Source organism: Argopecten irradians, chromosome 15 (genome assembly GCF_041381155.1).
Source record: "Argopecten irradians isolate NY chromosome 15, Ai_NY, whole genome shotgun sequence".
NCBI classification, from domain to species: Eukaryota; Metazoa; Mollusca; class Bivalvia; order Pectinida; family Pectinidae; genus Argopecten; species Argopecten irradians.
In genome coordinates this window covers 23,174,593-23,192,671 of record NC_091148.1, presented here as the reverse complement: position 1 = coordinate 23,192,671, position 18,079 = coordinate 23,174,593, and the positions used below count along the sequence as shown (strand labels likewise).

Genomic DNA, 18,079 nt, shown 5'->3' with positions numbered 1-18,079 from the left:
ATTTACATATCGTATTCGACCCAATAAGCGCCCATGTCCCTATAAGCGCCCCTCCCCCTTTTTGAGGCCTCAATTTCAATTGCCCAGGCATAAATAAGGACCAAAACTACATAAAACGGTATAAATTTGCAATAATTTTGACTTATTAGCACCTTTTCATCTTTATCAATTTTTTAAGCCCCCTGGGCTCTTATTGGGTCGAATACAGTATCTACCATAATTGAGATCTAATTTAAAGATTGAATTGGAAATTGGTTTTGTGTCATTTCTCTCTATTGTTTACGAAATAAATTTGAAGCACAGGCTATATATGCAGATGTGCTTAAAACTTTGTGATAGTCCTCAGAAATTCACTGTAATTATTTTCCCAAAAAAAGAGTAAAGTACAGTGTGAGAACCAAACATCCTATTAACAGCCTAAGTCATTTACCAGTACTGACAGGTTTGAGAGGTAGGGGAAACATTTACCAATACTGACAGGTTTGAGAGGTAGGGGAAACATTTACCAATACTGACAGGTTTGAGAGGTGGGGGAAACATTTACCAGTACTGACAGGTTTGAGAGGTAGGGGAAACATTTACCAATACTGACAGGTTTGAGAGGTGGGGGAAACATTTACCAGTACTGACAGCTTTGAGAGGTGGGGGAAACATTTACCAGTACTGACAGGTTTGAGAGGTGGGGAAAGCTGTAGTGTCTGGAGAAAAACATGTCCTGTAGACATGATTAGTACCTGATTCACATGGGGTGGAGGAATTGTAGTAATGTGTTGGACATATTTTAAAACCCAATCAGCCACTGCAGCCACTTTTTTCTAAAGGTATCCAAAATGCAATTTACAATGTGTCACAAAGTCTGGCTAGGTTGTAGCAAACTTTCTGGATAAAGCCAAGAGGTTGTAGCAATTTTTTGTTGACAACACCTAAATAGTAGCAATCTTTCTGGACAAAACCTAGGTTGTAGCAATCTTTCTGGACAAAACCTCCGTTGTAGCAATCTTTCTGGACAAAACCTAGGTTGTAACAATCTTTCTGGACAAAACCTAGGTTGTAGCAATCTTTCTGGACAAAACCTCCGTTGTAGCAATCTTTCTGGACAAAACCTAGATTGTAAGCAATCTTTTCTGGACAAAACCTAGGTTGTAACAATCTTTCTGGACAAAAACCTAGGTTGTAACAATCTTTCTGGACAAAACCTCCGTTGTAACAATCTTTCTGGACAAAACCTAGATTGAAGCAATCTTTCTGGACAAAACCTCCGTTGTAGCAATCTTTCTGGACAAAACCTCCGTTGTAGCAATCTTTCTGGACAAAACCTAGGTTGTAGCAATCTTTCTGGACAAAACCTCCGTTGTAGCAATCTTTTCTGGACAAAACCTACGTTGTAGCAATCTTTCTGGACAAAACCTAGGTTGTAACAATCTTTCTGGACAAAACCTCCGTTGTAGCAATCTTTCTGGACAAAACCTAGATTGTAACAATCTTTCTGGACAAAACCTACGTTGTAGCAATCTTTCTGGACAAAACCTAGGTTGTAACAATCTTTCTGGACAAAACCTCCGTTGTAGCAATCTTTCTGGACAAAACCTCCGTTGTAGCAATCTTTCTGGACAAAACCTAGATTGAAGCAATCTTTCTGGACAAAACCTAGGTTGTAACAATCTTTCTGGACAAAACCTATGTTGTAACAATCTTTCTGGACAAAACCTATGTTGCAGCAATTTTTCTGATCAATGCTTAGATTGTAGCAATCTTTCTGAACAATGCTTAGGTTGTAGCAATCTTTCTGATCAATGCCTAGATTGTAGCAATCTTTCTAAACAATGCTTAAAGGTTGTAGCAATCTTTCTGATCAATACCTAGATTGTAGCAATCTATTTTGACAACACCTAGCTTAGATTGTAGCAACCTTTCTGAACAACACTAAGTCTGTATAAATCTTTCTGATCAATGCCAAGATTGTAGCAATCTCTCTAGACAAAGCCAAGGTTGTAGCAATCTTTCTGAACAGCGCCTTGGTTGTAGCAATCTTTACATCATGAATGGTGTCTAGAGCAAGGCCTGTCGATTTTGAACTTCATTTTGGAATATTTACATTGCCACTGCACAGTACCTATATGTTGCTACTAAGCCCAATATATGTTAATATATATATATGAAAATAAATTCTAATTAAAATATTTGAAATGGATTGAAGTATTGTATTTATCTAGGAATATATTTGGTTTATCGATAGGACTATTTCAACTACTGCTATTGTTTAGTCCGTTGTTCAGGACACCAGACCGGAAGCCAGTGCCACCCAGTATTTCCTGCCAAATCAAAGGCTGTTCCATCGACTTATATTTTTCGCTATACAGACATATAAGTTTTATTTTCATGCTTTATTTTTTATCTATTTTTTTTTTTGAAACGCGCACCACTGGATATGCTAGAACACCAAATGTATGTTACACACATATCAAAAATATGACAACCAATGCTTTAACAAAACACATGGTAAACTTTCATCATGATCTCAAGTTAGTGTATGTATATTTACATACATTCAAAGTTAAATCATATTTAATGATCGGTTTTAACAGATCAATGATGTTGTGTTATTGGTTCGATAAATTCCACCAATCTTGATAAGAAGGTGAATATATTGAGAACTGTACTGTGAAACCTACAAGTAGACAGTAGACTTATGCACCTGTAGCAGAACGAAAATATTGTGTCTTGAACCCGAGACCCTTGTCTTAATCAAGTTATATTTACCGATCTATCCACTGAGTAAAAGGGAGATACCTACTAGCACGAAGCTAGAAGCTGAATATATCACTATGTATGTGATTAAATTTGCTACACGCTTTACACTATGAATGTAACAAATTTAAATAGATTATCACAGTTAAACTTTTTTTTTTTTTTGACTGAAGAGGAAATAAAGGGAGATTATTTTGTCACCAATGACGAATATGGTTATAACTCCGGTCGGTTTTTTTTGTTTTTTTTTCTTATTCGACATGGGTGCATGTTTACATATCTTCAGGTGGTGTTGATCATGAACACAGAATGAGATTTGTAGCATGGGGGTGTTGCAAATTGGAAGAGAAAATATCTATACAATTACTGTGTTGGCTTCAACTTCTTGGATGTCCATAGTTACTGTTATGTAGTATAACATCGACATTAGTACGTATTTAATGGTATATTAAACAAATGCGTTCTCAACACGAATGACACACCATCTGCTGACAGGCCGAGGCCACGTAAACAAATTACGGCTATCGTCCTTGACGTTTGTTCAGCTCATTTATGAATTCTGTGTTTACATGACATTCTTCAGTTGAATCAAACACTTACCTTCTGATCTTGGCGAGGAAAATGCAGAGTCTTCTTTTGAAGGAGATGACATTTTCACGTTATGTCAGAATCAATAGCTATTGGCAATGATAATCCGGAAATAGCTGCAGACAAGATTGTTATTCTCCGATATGGCGGAAGATGACGTCATTTCCACAATAATCTCAAACCCAAAATAAATATTTTTTTTTCATTTTGCATTTGATATAAACTGAACAGATAAGTTATGTGCTAAATAATTTAATACTACATAATTAATGCATTATTTGGCAGGTAAAATATCTAAATTATATAAATCGTTGCATTTACGTATCATATTGAGAGTCTACGTCTCGTAGACGTTTGTCAAAGGAGTCGATACAAAGAGTACGTTCAAGCTTTGCATTTACACAGACTGAATCGTTTTCATCGACGATGGCTTTGAACAGAAAAGGAAATGTAAGTGAAATTTTGATTTAATATCACGCCTATATATCTTTTACAACCTAAATCATTCAACGAATGATATTTCAAGAATGTGTTGTCAGTTCGAAGCTAACACGAACCAGTCCAATGTAAAACCCATGAAGCCGAAGTTGAAATGTCCATGATTTGTCTGAACGATTGTTTGTTAACCCCCCCCCCCCAGCCTCGGAATAATAATTTCATTAGCCTCGGAATAATAATTTCATTTCGATTTGGCATACATTCTTAACCTGTTATTAAAATCTTAATTATCGAAATTAAACAATAATGATAGTTATCTCGGATAGGCAGGATGTTGGTGGTGCTGTAGTGGTATAAACTGGGGTTTTAATATTGGTAACAGGTGCACGTGGGTATTTTTAAAAAGCCTAAAAGGTGTTGCAGTATGAGATGATGCAGATGTTTTCCATGGGGGTTACCTCTTTGCCACACCTATATTTCATTCCTAATGAGCCTTGTGATGTCAGGCGAAAGCTCAAAGTTTGAGAGAAATGCGCCAAAGGCTTAAAGCTTTAGTTGACTGTTGAAGACATTATGATTATTTATGAAAGAGAGCGCAGCGAACGGGCCGAAGGCGAAGCGAACTCTTGTGAAAGAGATGTCTCGGTAACATTATTCTATGTAAATCATCCAATATATGTAGAGTTGGAAAACTTTCTCAAAAACCGGAAACAGGAATCCCAACACAAGATCCAGCATCGTGCAAGACAGTATCCAAAGTCACACTCTCGCGTGATTACAAAATCACACTCTCGCGTGATTACAAACAAGTAACGCATGGAAAAATTCAAAATGAAAACATTAGTGAAAGATAAACCTTCCAATTTGTTCTTACCTGAATCTAACAATTACAGTTTGTCCTGAATCTTAATTGAAAAGCCATTTTACGTGAGCAGTTGCTTCGGAATTTTCCGCCTGGCAACGGAGAATGACGTTGAGATATAATTTGTAGCCGCAGTCACATATTTTTGCAGAAAGTGAAAGTAGAAGTATCCTATGTTTAATATTGTTTTTCTTGTTATTAACTCAATGCCAGTGATTCGGCAAAGCTATGATTCTAAAAATTAATAATTCTATAAATGGTTTCTAGCAGCACAGTTATTCAGCGCACCCAATAAGCTATAAAAACAAAACACATGTCAATATCGATAAGACTGATGGGTCAGGGGAGATTACTCTTTCGCCGTTGGAAATCCTTTATTTAGATCTACATGGCATATTTATATTTAGTTACACATTAAAAAAAAACCCAACAAACAAAAGAATGGATTAACTGCTGCGCTCTCAGATAGGCTTTGCCTAAAATTATATTATAATTTTAGGCAAAGCCTATCTGAGAGCACAGCTTTTAATCCTGTAACAGGAGATGAGAAATTGTAGCGGCCAGACCAGAATTCAAATCTGGGACCCCCTGAACACTAGCCGAGTGCTCTACCGACTGAGCTACATGTACCTGGTCATCAATGTTCGACCCAGTCCAATCCCGCTACACTCCTCCCTCCTTTCTCGAAGTCTTTGCCTACGAGACCCTTCCAAACACCACCACCATGGGTTATTTAGTTGGGCGCCAATGCTGTAAAAGGAGAGGAGAAAATGTAGCAGCCAGACTGGGATTCGAACCCGGACCCTCCGAACACAAGCCGAATGCTCTACTGACTGAGCTACCTGGTCACAGATGATCGACCCAGTCTAATCCTGCTACAATCCATTGATTTGCTTGTTTTTGAATAGAAACAGCCAACAGCTAAAGAGTTATCTCCCCTTCTGAGAGAATTGATCTCTTATCGATGTCGTGTTTCGTTTTTATTGCTTACATTTCGCATTGACTTACTGCACTGTTTACTGTAAGTTAACAGTTAATATTCATGCGAGAGTGTGACTTTGACTACAGTCTTGCCTAACACTGGATCTTGTGATTTCCTTTTCCTGTTTATGAGAAAGTTTTCCAACTCTACAACTCTATGGATGATTTACATATAGTAATGTTACCAAGACACCTCTACCACAAGAGTTTGAGCTGTGCTCTCTATACTTCAATATTTGTACCATTACCATTTGTTTTTAAAGGTCCGGCTGCCGCCAGAGGTTAACAGAATTCTGTATGTGAGGAACTTACCTTACAAAATAACAGCTGAAGAAATGTATGATATCTTCGGTAAATATGGAGCCATTCGACAGATCAGAGTGTAAGTATATAAAGAAATGAATATCTACTGTCTGTAATTTTATCCAAATTAAAAGGGTCCTTCTTAAGTTGACAAAATGCAGTCATCACAATGATTAGATGAGTCCTTTTCAGTTTTGCAAACCTGATTTCATATTTCCCTGCAGGGATCAATCTAGGTTTTGGGGGAAACTACCCTTTTTCAAAATAGAGGAAAAGTTTGGCGAAATAAAGGGGAATTTGAATCTTCTTATTTATGTCCAAAATTATATTCATTTTGACGAAAAAGTACTGTAAAACAACTAATTTTATGTTTAGATTTAGTAAAGCAAAATTTTACGCTCAATAATGAAAAATTTGAGTTTATCATAAAATATGCAGTAGCTATATGATAAATATGAAGAAATTTGCAAACAAAAGTATAAAAATTAATGAAAAATAAGTCACAGGGGAAATTGTGTTACAAAAACGGTAATTTTTTAGCTTCAAATGGGGAATTTTTAAATCTTCAGGGGAATTTTTCAACTTCGCTAGCCAAGGGTATTAAGTCCGATTCTCTTCCTACTATCCTTGGCATATCTCACTTCAGAACAGGTTTTTTTGCTTTCAAATTCTGATTGGATGCGGCTAGGTTCAGTGACCAATGAAAACGCAGCTTTGATTTGTCAACAAAACTGAACTGAAGAGGTAGTATAGTGACCTACATTTGTATAATGAGGCATCAGGCATATCTGTCAACATCAACTCCTAGCGAAATAATATTACTAATCTATTTAATCAATTAGATGTTTTATACCAGCTAAATGAACGTTGGGGAATTTTAGGCCTGAGGGGAATTCATTCCTTGAGGGGAAATTTACCCATAAACGGTAATAAATCAGAGCTAGATTGATCCCTGCCCTGGTACATTCAAACACAGTTATGACAAACCTCAGGCAACCAATGAAAATACTTTGTTATAAGCAAATTTCTAAGTTTGTTGTATAAACAAATTATAAACATCTTAAAGAAACCTTTGTAGGTTAAGGTATTGAAAATTGCTGCATTATTGTGAACCATGACTTTGTTCTAAGTGTATTCGTTATAAAAATGATTTACTGTACATGTATATGCATGTCTATTTTTTTTCCATGAATAAATAACATATTGCTTTTCATTACAGAGGGAACACCCCAGAATCCAAAGGAACAGCTTTTGTGGTTTATGAAGATATTTTTGATGCCAAGAATGCATGTGATCACCTGTCTGGCTTTAACGTCTGTAACAGATACCTCGTTGTGCTATACTACCAATCCAACAAGGTATACTTCCCGTCAGCACACAGTGGACACTCAAAACGCCTGTGAAATATCACTGTACAACAATTATGGATGCTTTCTTCTTACATATGAAGGAACAGCTACAGAGACATTATATATAAACAAACTTTGTTTTTGATTTTTTTCTATGATTACTTTGACACAGTTGATGCAATTGTTTGTCAGAACTCTGTCATCAAAATTCTTGTTGTGTTGATGTACGAATTCGTTGTTGATAGATTACTTGTTTGTTCAATATTTTAACAAGATTGCGTACTAAGGCAGAAAGATTTCAGACATTCAGAATATGTATATACTTTAAGAACAACATAACATCAGTATATTGATCATTATACATATATACAATGTGATAACTCAAACTTAATAGTTACAGTATTGGAGTAATGGTAAACCTCAAGCTCTATTATTTTATCCTGGTTCAATTAACGTCAAAATTTCAACTGTAAAACTAATATAAGAGAGTGACGATTTTTATTCTCTTTCGATTTTCTTCCATAAAGAAAGGCATTTAGAATGTCAATCTACATTATAATTGACTTGTTTGACTCGCACATCAATCATATTTCCTTCTATTCTCTTTCAGGCATTTAAGAAATTAGATGAAACAAAGAAGAAAGAAGACAACGACAGAATGAAACAGAAATATGGACTAAGTACACCTGACATTAATAAGAAGTGAACAGAATATATATGATCTTTATCACATAATCTATACACTGGAGTCTGAGGATTGTGTAAGATTCATCTCTCACTATGACAGCGAGAACATTTGTTCTACCTCAAAACAAATCACCCTTAAAAATTACACCTAAAATCACTGATTAAAATTATATGTAAAATGTGGAGTTAAAGAAAAATTGTGTGATAGTCAGTAAAAAGTACATCTTTTATTGAGTTTTGTTCTTGGGTTTGAAACATATTTTGAACAAGTAAAAGCTGGCTAAAATACACATATACAATGTAGTTACTTATTTTCTTTTATTTCATAAAATAACACTATTTAGAACATAGACAATTATTACATTTTGTATGTTGAAATCATCTCAAGATATAATGTTGTAAGGGTGTTGTGTAGTGAATGTTGGTAAGCATGGAAGTGGAATGTATGGAATTTTGTTTTTGTTGTATGAATGATATGTTTTTATGTAATTTGTTTATCTGCTAGCAGAAAATAAACACAATTGTATCATCAAAACTGTAATGCTACATTTATACAAAAGTTTTAATATTAAAAGAATACTAATATTAATATAAAGAATTTCTATAACAGTCTCAATATTTTGATTAGAACAATATACAATTTGTCACTGTATTACCATTGAATCATGTACATAAATCCTATAGCTAAAGATGTGTTAAAGATTTGATATATTCCAGTTTCAATGTCGACGAATTCAGACAATGGTTCAATGAAATAGAAATAACTGTATGCTATAAACTTATGTTTAATAAACACTTAGAAATATGTAATTGTAGTAGTTCAAAGTAAATTTTGTCTACTGTGAGTATTTAAAAGTATATCAATTGCTGTTACGAATACTTTTTCTCTAAATTTTGACCATATAAGATCTTACAAATTTGTTTTGTATACAAGTTGTAGTAATACAAGATTAAAACTTGTAAAATAATCAAAGTTTATTTGAGTTATTTTTGGTCAGATGCATTTCTGATCATTTTATAAGGGAAAAAGAAACCCACACAGCACTTTACCATCCAATCAACGCATTCATGAAGTGTATGATAGTGTTAGACACTTTCACCTTTTTGCCACCACAATCCATCAGGTTAAGAGCTAGTGGTAAAATGTCAAGACACCTTAACCACCTGGCCGCCACAATCCATCAGGGTGAAAAGCTAGTGTTAAAATGTCAAGACACCTTTACCACCATAATCCATCAGGTGAAAAGCTAGTGGTAAAATTTCAAGACACCTTAACCACTTGGCCACCACAATCCATCAGGTGAAAAGTTAGTGGTAAAATGTCAAGACTCCTTACAGTAACCACTTGGCCACCACAATCCATCAGGTGAAGAGCTAGTGGTAAAATGTCAAGACACCTTAACCACTTGGCCACCACAATCCATCAGGTGAAAAGTTAGTGGTAAAATGTCAAGACTCCTTACAGTAACCACTTGGCCACCACAACCCAGATGCGGAGGGATAGTGGTAGAATGTTAGACACCTTAACCAGTTGGCCACTATGACCTGAGGTAGTGGGCTAGTGGTAGAATGTTAAGACACCTGACCCAGTTTGCCGGTAGAATGTCAGACACCTTACCCAGTTTGCCAACATAACCCAGACGTGGAAGACTAGTGATAGAATGTGCAACACCTTAACCATTCTGCCTCCACAGCCCAGAGGTGGAAGACTAGTGGTAGAATATCCCAAGAAAATAATCCAGTAGGAAAAGTGATTGTGATACTGGACTTCCATAACCTTCCATAACTGAAGGAAACAAAGGAATGTAATCTGAAACGTTCATATTTAGGTTCATAAAGACAACACAACCCACAAACATTTTATATTATAATATTTTATATACATAAGAAATTAGAAACACATATATCACAATCAGTTTTAACTGTCCTTCTTTGCTTCTGCTGGGGCTTTTGTTTCTGGTTTCTGAATTGGGGAAAAAAATACATCACATTATAGTTAGTTTATACAATAATGGTATAAAAAGGTCGAAATTGATGATATTAGTCAAATTTGAAAGTTTTAACTCAAACACAAAATTATTCCATCTACCATGATCATAATGGAAAGAATTAAAATTCATGATTTTCCCTAAATGCATAAATGATTTGTTTCTTCCTATTCATCCGCTTTTTTTTTCATTTCTTTTTTTAAAGATGTTCCACTGCCAACAGAGCATACATGATATGCATCATTCGAACATCAACTGGAGTTTAATCGTGTCTTATGTCTAACTAACACAAAAATATGTATAAAATAATTGATTTTGCTTTTGATACATGCACAATCAGTACAATCAGTTCATTGTATATAGGAATAGTGCCATTGAATTCTTTCAGGACACAATTCATTATTTTTAATGTTTTTTATCTTGAAGTAAAATAAGATGCTAAAACTTTTTAATAATGGTAATGGTGTAAAGTAAGTAACTTTTGTAATTGGAGAAAAATATGAATTCATCTGCTCCTGTTTTTGATAGAGAAAATCTTTTAATTATACTAACCTTTTCTTTGGATGGCGATATTAAATCTTCTACACTCTTTTCTGTAATTAAAAAATACCAATTCTATATAAAGCCATTTTACAGAGCTAGTTTTAAAGTGAACAGTCGGGCAAGGATAGCTAAAGTCGGTAAAAATGGTGTGAATGTATCCAGTATAACTTCTTATGAAATGGAAAAATAAAATCTCTCGTCAAAATCTGTCTGCGTACGAAGAAATTAATTTAAAGTATGGAAATTCTAAAACGTCCTCCCGGCTCACTATGTCCGTGGTTACATTTCCACACAGCCTCGCTTTCAATACTTTCAACTTTTCTTTACTTTAATGGTCAGAACTGGGAAACTAAGCAGAACGTGGCCGTCGTATTAATATGTGAGAACTTTTGGAAGGCCAATGAACGCATTTAGACTGGTTTTCTTTGCCTGACTATTCACTTTAATTTTGAACAACTCGTACATGCAAATTAAAATTATTATAAATTTCAATAAAACAAAGTTTAATAACTGATAATTAACTTTTCTCATAGTTTTCTGTGATAACGATAATTCTCATCACACAGATTATTACTGTAGAAATAGCATTCTCTACGACGTTAACAATCCTAGCAGTTCAACAAGTTATTTTAAGTTATTAGGTATAGCTAGCCTATGTATTTCTCAAGTATTGACAGGGGAAACAGTCAGAGCTGTCACTTCGGTACAAACATGAAATCTCCTATACTTCTCTTTCATATAATAATCTACAGTTTCAGAGGTCTAACTTCTCAACTCTTGACAGGGGATACAGTTGGTGCTGCCATTTAGGTACAAACATGAGATTTCTTATGCTTCCATTTAATATACTAATCTACAGTGTCAGAGGTCTAACTTCTCAACTCTTGACAGGGGATACAGTTGGTGCTAGCCATTTTAGGTACAAAACAATGAAATTTCTTATGCTTTTTCATTCCATATACTTATCTACAGTGTCCTAGATCATACTTAAGAACTGAAAGAAACTTGTCCCAGATATAAACCTCCATCTTTAATCAATATTCATTTAAGACTTCACCACTAAGTTCGATATATCATTTGGGCTGTAATAATCTCCTGATTTAGAGGTTCATAATTAAGTCATTAGGGCTGTAAGAATCTCCTTGATCTCTAGAAATTCAGGATTTAGTCATTTGGGCTGTAATAATCTCATGATCTAGAGGTTCATGACTTAGTCATTTGGGCTGTAAGAATCTTACTATCTAGAGGTCAAGATTTGGTCATTTGGGCTGTAATAATCTCCTGATCTAGAGGTTCAGGATTAAGTCATTTGGGCTGTAATAATCTCATAATCTAGTGAATCAGGATTTAGTCATTTCGGCTGAAATAATCTCATGATCTAGTGATTCAGGATTTAGTCATTTCGGCTGTAATAATCTCCTGATCTAGTGATTCAGGATTTAGTCATTTCGGCTGTAATAATCTCATGATCTAGAGGTTCATGATTTAGTCATTTGGGCTGTAAGAATCTCATGATCTAGTGGTTCAGGATTTAGTCATTGGGGCTGTAATAATCTCATGATCTAAAGGTTCATGATTTAGTCATTTGGGCTGTAAGAATCTCATGATCTAGTGGTTCAGGATTTAGTCATTGGGGCTGTAATAATCTCATGATCTAAAGGTTCATGATTTAGTCATTTGGGCTGTAAGAATCTCATGATCTAGTGGTTCAGGATTTAGTCATTGGGGCTGTAATAATCTCATGATCTAGAGGTTCATGGTTTAGTCATTTCGGCTGTAAGAATCTCATGATCTAGTGGTTCTTGATTTAGTCATTTGGGCTATAATAATCTCCTGATCTAGTGGTTCAGGATTTAGTCATTGGGGCTGTAATAATCTTACTATCTAGAGGTTCAGGATTTAGTCATTTGGGCTGTAGTACCGTAATCTCAAGATCTTGAGGTTCATGATTTAGTCATTTGGGCCGTAATAATCTCATGATCAAGAGGTTCAGGATTTAGTTATTTGGGCTATAAGAATCCCATGATCAAGAGGTTCAGGATTTAGTCATTTGGGCTGTAATAATCTCATGATCTTGTGGTTCAGGATTTAGTCATTTGGGCTGTAATAATCTCATAATCTAGAGGTTCAGAATTTAGTCATTTGGGCTGTAATAATCTCCTGATCTTGAGGTTCAGGAATTAGTCATTTGGGCTGTAAGAATCTCATGATCTAGTGGTTCAGGATTTAGTCATTTGGGCTGTAAGAATCTCATGATCTAGAGATTCAGGATTTAGTCATTTCGGCTGTAATAATCTCACGATCTAGAAGTTCAGGATATAGAATAAGATATGTCAAGCTATATAGATCTAGTGGGCTAGTGTTACAAATGGCAGGAGACCCCAACACTTAGTTGACTAGACGCTGTTCTCACTTACGTAAATTGCCGAAGATCTCTGAAGTGTGGTTGAATGGTTGGTAGTAGTAGATATAGCCTCCTAAGGCAGCGCCACTCACAGCTAGCACTGATTTCATGATTTTACCTCCTATGTGAAAGAATTTTTTATTATAAATAATCAGCTTATAAAATGTTATTATTCCTGATCAGTGCTATAATGGGTGGCTTTTTGGGCAGCTTATTGGTTTATATATAAATCCTGTTTTATCTGTTCTTATACACTTGTGTTCTAAAAATCCAAGTATCTCATTTTTAACTTCAGTACAAATTACAAAGTTAAAATTAATGAGGTCTAAACCCTGGCTTTGAGTAACACATCACTTGAACTTGATGAATAGTGGTATTGAAGGCTTCCATGTGGTCAGAAGACTGATCATTACACAATCCGCCAATCATAACAAGAGATCCCAGAGTGATCTTGGTGCCCACCAAAGAATGATCTATGTCTGACAATGGAAAGAGAGATCTTTTCCCTGCTTTTTATATTTTTTCAAACATACTACATATCAAATTTGAGACAGATCAGTACTTTCTGAAACACAGCGGCAATTCATTTCAATGATGAAATCCAAGATGGCGGCCAGTTGGCCATCTTGTTGATCGATCAGTCCTCAAAGGCACTATTTACAACTAGGACCCAAGGGAAACCTGCGTATGGAATTTGAGAGAGATCCCTTCAGTTGTTTCTGAGAAAGAGCGGTAACTATCAAAATCTAAGATGGCGGCCGCTCGGCCATCTTGTTGACCGATCAGTTATAAAATGCAATATGCACAACTAGGACCCTAGGGGAAACTACATATGAAATTTGAGACAGATCTCTACAGCACTTCCTGAGAAATAGCAGTAACAAACTATCAAATTCCGAGTTGGCTGCCAGACAGCCATCTTGTTGAACGATCAGTCCCATAATGTAATATACACAACTAGAGGGGAACCTACATGTGAATTTTAAGAAGGATCCCTTCAGTACTTTCTGGGAAATAGCGGTAACAAACTCTAACTATCAAAATCAGAGATGGCTACTTGGCAGCCATCTTGTTGACTGATCGGTCCAAAATGCAATATGCGCAACTAAGATCCTAGTGCAACCTACATATCAAATATCAAATTTGAAAAAGATCCCTTCAGCCCTTTTTGAGAAATAGCGGTAACAAGAAATGTTAACGGATGGAAGGACGGACGACAGACCACGGACGAAAAGCGATTTGCACAGCCCACCGTCAGATGATGGTGGGCTAAACATTTCAATAGAAGAATTTTACTAGTAAAAGAACTTCAACAACAATTTCCAAGGTATCTTATTTAATTTTCTATCCAACAAGTCCAACTATTATTCGGTGTGTACCTCTTATACCAAGAAGGATCCCACCGACGGCACCACCTCCGATAGCAGCAGGACCATAGGGATCATTCTGGACAATCTGGACGGTCACTGGAGAAAGGAACCAATGAATAAGTTAAAAAAAATTCTGGACGGTCACTGGAGAAAGGAACCAATGAATAAGTTAAAAAAAATTCTGGACGGTCACTGGAGAAAGGAACCAATGAATAAGTTAAAAAAAATTCTGGACGGTCACTGGAGAAAGGAACCAATGAATAAGTTAAAAAAAATTCTGGACGGTCACTGGAGAAAGGAACCAATGAATAAGTTAAAAAAAATTCTGGACGGTCACTGGAGAAAGGAACCAATGAATAAGTTAAAAAAAATTCTGGACGGTCACTGGAGAAAGGAACCAATGAATAAGTTAAAAAAAATTCTGGACGGTCACTGGAGAAAGGAACCAATGAATCAATTAAAAGGATTCTTAACAGATAGTATGCATTCCATTGGTGGATATTACTGATTTATTTCTGTTACAGGTATATAGATAACACTAGTAATATTATTAGTTTATGAGTGAATATCACATTGTTGATAGGAATTATTAAAGATGCACCACTGCCGACAGAGCATAAATGATATTGGTATTTAATCGTGTAATTATATGCCTAATTAACACAAAAACTCATATAAAATAATTTGTTTCACCTTTGATGCATGTGCAATCAGTACTTCATTTCATATAGAATATAGTGCCATGGAATTTTTTCGGGATGCAATTAATTATTTTTCATATTTTCAACTTGAAGTAAAATTAGAATCTCAAACTTTTCAATGGTTATAACGGTGTAAATTATGTAACTTTTGTATCTAAAGAAGAAAACTAAATTGTTTGGTCCTCTTTTTGATGATGAAAAAATACCATTTGTCAGCGGTGGAGCATCTTTAACAGAAAGAACAGAAAGTATATAGGCCTATTGCCCCATTTCTGCATATCAAATGAGTTAGCTTACTTTGCAGGTACATAGGTATCAATTGTAACATCAATAGTTTGCGAGAGAATTTGCTACATCCAAATATACAAGGGCAGATAACTCTAAAATATGTAATATAGAATACACAACTTTTTTTATATAAATCAGGTTCCCATCTCTTGTTCTTTGAAGTTGTCTTTCTCCTTATTAGATTTTTTTCTTGTAACTTTTCAAGTTGCAGTTATTCTTATGGTTGGTCGTATTTGATAATAATAAATTATTGTAAATTAAGCGCAAAATCCACCTTGATTATAAATGGTTTTTGAACTGTTATATTTTGTATGGAGATAAAGTAAACATTTACTCATAGTGTGTTCATAGCTCGTCTGTCCAATTTGTTTTGCACGTTCCGTCCCAGCCTGAAAATTATTTAAAAAACAACATTACTTTAACATTCATTTTAAATTTTTTTCAATCATCTGAAAATTGTAAGATTTAAAACCATTTAGGAAAACTGTGTGGAAGCCTTTATGATTGTTCAAACATATCCTTTTAAGCTTATCAGCCTTTACTGAACAGTACTAACCTTAAAATTACCATCAAATTTAACAAACTTTAAATACTGATTTTGACCTCACAGTACATCTGACTTGGACCAAATAGAAACACATACCAAAGTGAAGTCTATGACCTTGCCGATCTTGACCTTGACCCTGATTACCTACTCACCTTGACATAGGTCATTCCTGGTAGGAGGGCACGGGTGATTGGTGATATGCATCCCTTCAATGTTGTTCTGAGTGTACCAGTCTTCTCAGCATCTCCGTAGCTCTTAGGTTCAGGATTACTGTACAAAGGCAACTGTGAAAAACACAAAACAATCTGTGACAAAAACCGGACCCAGGGTGGTATTAAAAATCTTTGACCATCAATCCATTAATTACTGATTAAAATAAGGTCATAATTTCTCTAAAGCTTTGGTTTGGTTTGATTAGTTTAATGTCCTATTAACAGCCAGTGTCATTTAAGGATGTGCCAGGTTTGTTGGTGAGGGAAAGCCGGAGTACCCGGCGAAAAACCACCAACCAGCGGCCAGTACCTGGCAACTGCCCCACATGGGATTCGAACTCGTGAAACAGAGGTGGAGGGCATGTGGTAATATGTCGGTGACATCTTAACCACTCGACCACCGCGGCCCCTTCTCTAAAGCCTAACTTCTTATCAGCTCTTATGCGATAATGTAGCAAAAAAATCTGTCCGTAGTCTGGTATCCAGTTATCAACGATTCATCAACTTCTTCATTAATTATTATCGATATATTGTATGTACCACCCTATAAAGACGCTATACCAGTCCAATTTGATTAAATCCCTAAATCTACACTGTAATTAAATGTGTACTTAGTAACTTTTATCAGGAAATAATTTTATCATTTCATTATATTTTTTACCTGTGATATCGGAATGCCTTTGCTTTCTGAACCTGCCTCTACCTGGAAATAGAAAATCAATAAATGTGTATTACTACTAGCCTAATTTATTTATAAAGTTTTCAAAATCAACAATGCAAAAAAATGGTTGTTTTCTAGTGTACACCATTGTTTTACCGTCGGTTGTAAACACCTGTTAAAGATTTGTGTTACTCTGTTTAATATACACAGACTCTAAATAATACTAAACATTTAAAAAATGTGACTTGAGTTTTCCAGTTTACTTCAAGTTATTGTCATGAAATGATCAGCTGCAAGTTGCATCACCTTCTCAACCCGATACACATGGACAGCTGACATGCATACATTTGTCTTGTTTTACAACATTGTGAACATATTTCTTTGTCAATATTAAGTAATGTCAGATCGATATTGAATGCATATCATGGAATGATATAAGTTAACAGCAGAACAGTGTCACCTTCGCCATCCTCTTGTCGTGTCAGTGCTTCCCGGAAGTGGTGATAGTTATGTCCCTTGGTTATTTCCATAAAGGAACACTTCGCATAGTTCGAGTAATTTTATTTTATGATTTTTTTTTAAATTTTGAAAACATGTTTAGGGTTATCTTTGTTTATTAATATTTGACCAAAAAAGGTGAAAAAGTGGCTATATAGCCGAAAATTTGGAACAGAGACAGTTCATTGCTTATGGCAAGCCGTTTTGATATTTAATACTGTACTATTTTTCTATATTTTCTATTGTGTATCTCTATATTCTGTAGTATTTGTCTATACATCATTATTTAGTGCTTTTCTATAGCGCATCTATCTGTTGACAGCTGGTAATTAGATGGGGAACACGCTGGACCCTTAATCCGTGAAGTAATTAATTATCCACGGCCGTGGCACTTATCGTCTGCGGGGCTCCCTCAATTTTATTGCCCCCCTATTTGAGAGGTATTAATCGCCTCCCATCCCCATTATCTATAACAAATGGCTACATCGGTCTGGAAAATCTGCCAGTGTCCACATCTATATTACACACGGTCAACATTTACTTGTGGCTAATCGTTTTTCTAAGTGTTATGTTTTAGTGTTATTGTCAATTTTGGTAACCAGAGCCCACCGCTCCTGCAAAGGAGCGGGGTGCTCCTGCAGCGCTCCTGCGCTCCTGCAGGCTCCTGCAGGGCTTCTGCAGCGCTCCTGCAGGGCTCCTGCATGTTTGGTATAAAAGGGGCACGAAACTGAAGCTCGGGGAGTTCAGGTGTTAGCTGGTTTGAATGACGGAGTTCAGGTGTTAGCTGGTTTGAATGACGGAGTTCAGGTGTTAGCTGGTTTGAATGACGGAGTTCAGGTGTTAGCTGGTTTGAATGACGGAGTTCAGGTGTTAGCTGGGTTAAATAACGGAGTTCAAGTGTTAGCTGGTTT

The 18,079-nt window shown here is 35.7% G+C and overlaps 2 protein-coding genes across 3 annotated transcripts; one reads left to right on the top strand and one right to left on the bottom strand.

The window, feature by feature from the left end:
• Positions 1-3,664: 3,664 nt before the first annotated feature.
• LOC138309497 (splicing factor 3B subunit 6-like) lies at positions 3,665-8,375 on the top strand. The gene is made up of 4 exons (XM_069250713.1): positions 3,665-3,786; positions 5,881-5,999; positions 7,140-7,278; positions 7,880-8,375. Exons 1-4 carry the CDS (start codon positions 3,763-3,765, stop codon positions 7,973-7,975), a joined length of 378 nt encoding a protein of 125 aa, XP_069106814.1. The 5' UTR covers positions 3,665-3,762; the 3' UTR covers positions 7,976-8,375.
• Positions 8,376-9,813: 1,438 nt separating this feature from the next.
• On the bottom strand, positions 9,814-17,208 carry LOC138309035 (uncharacterized). 2 transcript variants are annotated; one of them, XM_069250136.1, is made up of 8 exons: positions 17,131-17,208; positions 16,671-16,712; positions 15,950-16,081; positions 15,585-15,639; positions 14,271-14,357; positions 12,905-13,012; positions 10,497-10,537; positions 9,814-9,919 (listed from the first exon to the last, which is right to left on the bottom strand). In XM_069250136.1, exons 1-8 carry the CDS (start codon positions 17,137-17,139, stop codon positions 9,875-9,877), a joined length of 519 nt encoding a protein of 172 aa, XP_069106237.1. In that variant the 5' UTR covers positions 17,140-17,208; the 3' UTR covers positions 9,814-9,874. The 2 variants fall into 2 exon arrangements, with proteins under 2 accessions (XP_069106237.1, XP_069106236.1); XM_069250135.1 differs by lacking the exon at positions 17,131-17,208 and adding an exon at positions 16,977-17,024.
• Positions 17,209-18,079: the final 871 nt, after the last annotated feature.

Coding starts and splice junctions, on each gene's coding strand:
- LOC138309497 (XM_069250713.1), top strand. CDS start 3,763: ATGGCTTTGAACAGAAAAGGAAAT. Junction 6,000..7,139: donor GCCATTCGACAGATCAGAGT/GTAAGTATATAA, acceptor TTTTCATTACAG/AGGGAACACCCCAGAATCCA. Junction 7,279..7,879: donor TATACTACCAATCCAACAAG/GTATACTTCCCG, acceptor ATTCTCTTTCAG/GCATTTAAGAAATTAGATGA.
- LOC138309035 (XM_069250135.1), bottom strand. CDS start 17,009: ATGTCAGCTGTCCATGTGTATCGGGTTGAGAAG. Junction 16,713..16,976: donor ATGTGTATCGGGTTGAGAAG/GTGATGCAACTT, acceptor TTCTATTTCCAG/GTAGAGGCAGGTTCAGAAAG. Junction 13,013..14,270: donor GATCCTTCTTGGTATAAGAG/GTACACACCGAA, acceptor TCTTTCACATAG/GAGGTAAAATCATGAAATCA.